We start from the raw sequence: 4,875 nt of genomic DNA on the forward strand, positions 1-4,875 counted from the left end.
TTTAAAGTAACTAGATCTCTTCAAGTCGAACTTCCACGCTATACCTCTATAATTCAAAGTTGTAGCTATATGTGTAACCGTAAGTAATAGAGTGGTATTTTATTTTATAGTTACATTTATCATATGTATGCAATAAATAATTTACTGTTAAATATTGATTTTTTCCTCTAAAAGTCAATATAATCGGAAAATTATAAATTCTCGTACAAAGCCCCCGTAATCGAATTTTCATATGTTAATCCTCTTTTACTCGAATCTCTCCAATCAGCAGACAATGTTTTTTAAACATTTATTTAATATTATAATATTAAATAAATATTCAAAAAATATTTAAAAAACATTGTCTGCTGCTTGGGTCGATAAGTCGAAAACTCTATAACTCGAATAATTTTTCTGGTCCCTTGAGATTCGAGTTATCGAGGTTCGAATGTACTTGCAGATTTATAAATGTATATATAATATTTTAATATTCAAAAAATGATATTCTTCTTAATTATGTTTTATTAACAATTTCTTTTTTCTAATAGTAATTATTATATACTAATGCAAATATTACTGTGACATAATTTACAGGTGTCTGTAGAATATGGTTTAGAATTTCCATGCGAGGGGACATCGCTCTACGGACACTGGAACCCATTAGGTATCAATACGAGCGATGTACCAGCAGCAGAAGAAGGTACGCTGGATCAATATGAAATGGGTGATTTGAGCGGAAAATTTGGCACTTTAGATAATAAAAAGAGATATATAATGACATACAATGACACAATGCTACCTCTGTTTGGCCCAAGAAGTATACTAGGACGTAGTATAGTAATTCACAAGCAAGAAAAGAATTTAAGGTAATTGGTAAAAATTTTTTTTATAGTAAAACCTATACAATTTTTCTTCTATGCGGAAGAATTGTCGAGATTTCCAATTCCTTTATAATAATTGAGATTTTATAATTTTGTGTATAAAAGTGTTAAAGTAATAACAGAATGAATACATGATATTCAATATTTTATGTCAGTCAGAATAAAATAGAGAATATTTCGTGAAATATTTATTTTTTATTATTTTACTTTAATGTATATGTTTATATATGAATTAAGAATTATTGAGATAAAAGAATGAAATAAAATTACTAAAATAAAAAAAAATAATATTTTTTTAGATAAATATCATTTTTAAAATATTATTAAATAGAACGATAACAAACACAAACAAAATTGTAATAGATTTTTTTATTTTATCATGTTTAATAGGGGAAAAAATTTTTCTTTTTCAATTTTTAAAAATTACATCAAGATCACGTTCTTTGTATTTTTTAAATAAAACTAGCATTACAGGCGCGCGCTATTTCATATTTTTTACTTTTTATTATTTGTAATTATTACATTATCAACCTCTGTACGTAACAACTGTCAAAATATACAATGATAACCGAAAACGATTCACGAAATAAACGCAGCAAGAGAACCAATCATCGTGGAAAAGCGACAATAATACGCTTCAAGATATATGCAAATATCAAAATAAAGACATGACAACTCGCTGTCATGCTTTTTTTAAAAAAAGAAACGCTACAATTTTTTGGAATTATTTTATTTAAAATCATTTTGAAGCAATATAAAGTACAGAAAAGGAAAGATTGTTGAAATAGAAAAAAATTCTCTTTATTTTATAGTATTAATTCATGCAATATTCCGTGATTAATATGTAGTCTGGCAGAAACTTAAAATTATAGTCTTACTCACGTGCACGGCACTTGCGAAAAGAACAACACTATAGTGTGTTGCCAAAACACTGATTTTATTTACTCATTAATTATAAAGAATAATCTTTGTCAAACATTTCACAAATGTTCACTGTGATAACTCCGGCGAGAATCTCCTTCTTGTTTTATTCGATTTATTAGTAATCGGTGTATATTAGAAATCGATCTTCTTTTTAAAACTATTATTTTTCTTTGGTCAACTGATCATATAAGTACAGGAAAGCATAAACTAAACTAAAGAAATTCCACGAACACAATATTGCCCCTCCTTTTCTTCAGATTATTCTGGCACTCAAATCGCATAGGCTTCCGCAAGATTTTTCTCAGCTTTCCCGTCATCTTCAGAAATCTCATATGTTTCCTTCTCCACCCTGAGCTCTCTGGTGAAAATTTGTTTGAAAATATTTTATATAATTTTTCAAAATTTCTATATAAATTTCAGAATTTTTTAAAATTCTGTATAATTGAAGACAGTAGGCCAACACACATTTGGTAAAGACGGAGAAATTAAACTTTAAAATTCATTATTTTTAAACTTTATTTTCTTTATTATATAAAATGTAAATTAGCCTTTTATTGCAACAAGTTCTCTTCAATTTTATAATTTTTTAGAAAATTTTTCAGACCTTTTATTAAATTGGAAATACTTTTTAAAGATGCTAAGAAAATTTACATATGTACAAAGTCTTTTGTAGAATTCTTTATATTATATATGTAAATATTCTAAAATTTCTTATTCTTAATTTCAGAAAAAAACTTATAAAATTTGAAGAAAAAGTTTTTTTTTAGAAATCTTTATAAATTTAAAATATGAAAATTTTTTAAAAATATTATGAAATGTTATGTAAATTCTTTTCATCATTTTTTTTATACGTCCTGAGTTTCTACATTATTGGAATCTTGTCTGATCTGTTAAGTCCTCTTCCGTCTTCTCTCTCGAGAATGACATCTTGGACGCTCCTTTTTTAAATGAAGAAATCTTTATCTAAGGGGAAGAAGAGGGAAAGGTATTCCCGTGAATTGAATCTCTTATAAGGATTCCCCAGGTCTCTGTTTCGGCACTTGCCTAAAGTCCCACAGAAAAATCATGAATAAAAAACTAGGCGAAACAGCCTCAGCAAACACAGATTATAACTGTAATGTTGCAGCAACATTGTAACATTCCAACTATATTGCAGCAATATTACAATAATGTTGCTGCAATATTGTAATTATAATCTGTGTTAGCTGGGAGATTCCTCTTATTTTAAAAACTTCGTCTCTCTCTCTCTCTCTCTCTCTCTCTTTCTCTCTTTCTCTCTCTTTCCACTTGATATTACTCTTTGTAAAACAGAAGTGACCTCACACTTTGCAAAAGAGTAACACAGTTTCCGACACTGACTTTATAATCTTTGCCGGATCGAACATTCGCCATGAGAGTTCTAATATATAAGTTGAAAATCTCTGGAGAAATTTTTTTTATTTTGCATGCATAGTTTCTTGGCAGGGATTGATTTACTTTTTAAACTTGATTTTCAATGTATTGTATTACAATTCATCATATACACAACATGGGAGGCACGAACGAAAGGAATTCCACATAACGCAGGAGTTCCAGTTGTCTCACAAATAATAATAATATAATATTTATGAAAACATACACTAACCATTTTGCTACATGCAACATATTTTCTCTAACAATAAGTTGTAATTTTTTATTAAAATTTATATTTAAATATTTAACTTTTTGTTTATTAAAATCAATTTCTCAAGTACTTCATTTCCAATGTATTTGGAATTTTCAATGCTTTTTTATTCTATATACATATTTTAATTTGGTCTTTCTTTGTGGTATTGATATATCATTTCTGCGTTTAGATGGGCGTGTTCCACAATAGAAAAAGGATACTCTCCAGCTGACGCCAGTGAATTACGTGCCATAGCGTCTTTCCATCATCCACAAGGTTTTGTATACGGCTATATAAGAATGGTAATTTATCGGGATTTTAAAATAATAAAAATTTACAAAAAAAATTTTACGTAAAAAGGATGCACGATTATTTTTCGAGACAATGTACAATTGTAGACGCAGCTCGTTTATAAAGACAATAGCCAAAGTGAGACGGTAATCGAAGTCAATTTACGACATCCTGGGAAGCACGATCGCAATATTGTAAGAAAATGAATCTAAAAGACTGCGATGTGTATCTAACTTGTATAAATATTATGTATTAATTGCGCGTTTAATTCTAGACCAGAAATCATAATTGGGCGATATACGTAAATCCCGTGGGTGTAGATGCCTCGGTGAAAGTGAAGGACACTCGATGCGTAGCAGCGGGATACATATGGAATCCCTATTTCACACAATTAGCTGATCCGCTGAACGTAAACATTATTTATATTTTTTGAAATATATTTTTTAACTTAATCGAGATAACTTTTTAATATATTTCCAGCAAACACAGATTATAACTGCAATATTGCAGCAACATTGTAATATTTCTGCAATATAGCTGGAACGTTACAATTGCTACAATATTGCAGTTATAATCTCTGTGCTAAGTTAATTACAATATAAATGCGCTTATCAAAATAATTAATATATTTTATCGTTGTTTAGGATGATCTTTATAGAGAGGAATGTGGTCCAGATTTGCCACTTAGATGTTATGTTGGCGATATATCGTCTCGTCTAGGTCCCATTAATATCGGAGAAAAGCGACAAATATTTACAGATTCCAATTTTCCTCTGGGTGAACCGGTATCCGCAATGGGTAGATCTATTATCATTTTTGATAAGGAGTTTGGCGGAAACAGATTTGCTTGCGCAAATATTGAACCTGATCACGACATCGTTAAATATGCGAATATTAGAAAACCACCGCGATTTGTTGTGTAAGTTATTTATTTACAGAATAATATTAAATATTAACCCTTTCAAGCACAGTGGCATTGTGGAATGCCACCTTTTCCATAATCATTTTTTCAATAATTGGGATAGTTTTCACTCAATTTTCGAACTTTTTTTTATGGTTTGGTATCAGTTATACATTCAAGAATAAGAATCGATGTGCAATAATTCAAAATCATGGATGATTTTGTTTATATAAATAAATAAACGTTGAAAAATA

General features: G+C 29.0%; 1 protein-coding gene across 1 annotated transcript; it reads left to right on the forward strand.

Annotated features, from left to right (window-relative positions):
- Nucleotides 1–6: 6 nt before the first annotated feature.
- On the forward strand, nucleotides 7–4,665 carry LOC105461521. Its single transcript, XM_011708022.1, has 6 exons — nucleotides 7–79; nucleotides 574–679; nucleotides 3,620–3,731; nucleotides 3,828–3,914; nucleotides 3,995–4,129; nucleotides 4,365–4,665. The coding sequence occupies exons 1-6, from the start codon at nucleotides 70–72 to the stop codon at nucleotides 4,641–4,643; spliced, it is 729 nt and encodes a 242-aa protein (XP_011706324.1). The 5' UTR covers nucleotides 7–69; the 3' UTR covers nucleotides 4,644–4,665.
- The last annotated feature ends 210 nt before the right edge of the window (nucleotides 4,666–4,875 follow it).

This window comes from Wasmannia auropunctata, unplaced genomic scaffold (assembly GCF_000956235.1).
Source record: "Wasmannia auropunctata unplaced genomic scaffold, wasmannia.A_1.0 LD285774.1, whole genome shotgun sequence".
Lineage (NCBI taxonomy): Eukaryota > Metazoa > Arthropoda > Insecta > Hymenoptera > Formicidae > Wasmannia > Wasmannia auropunctata.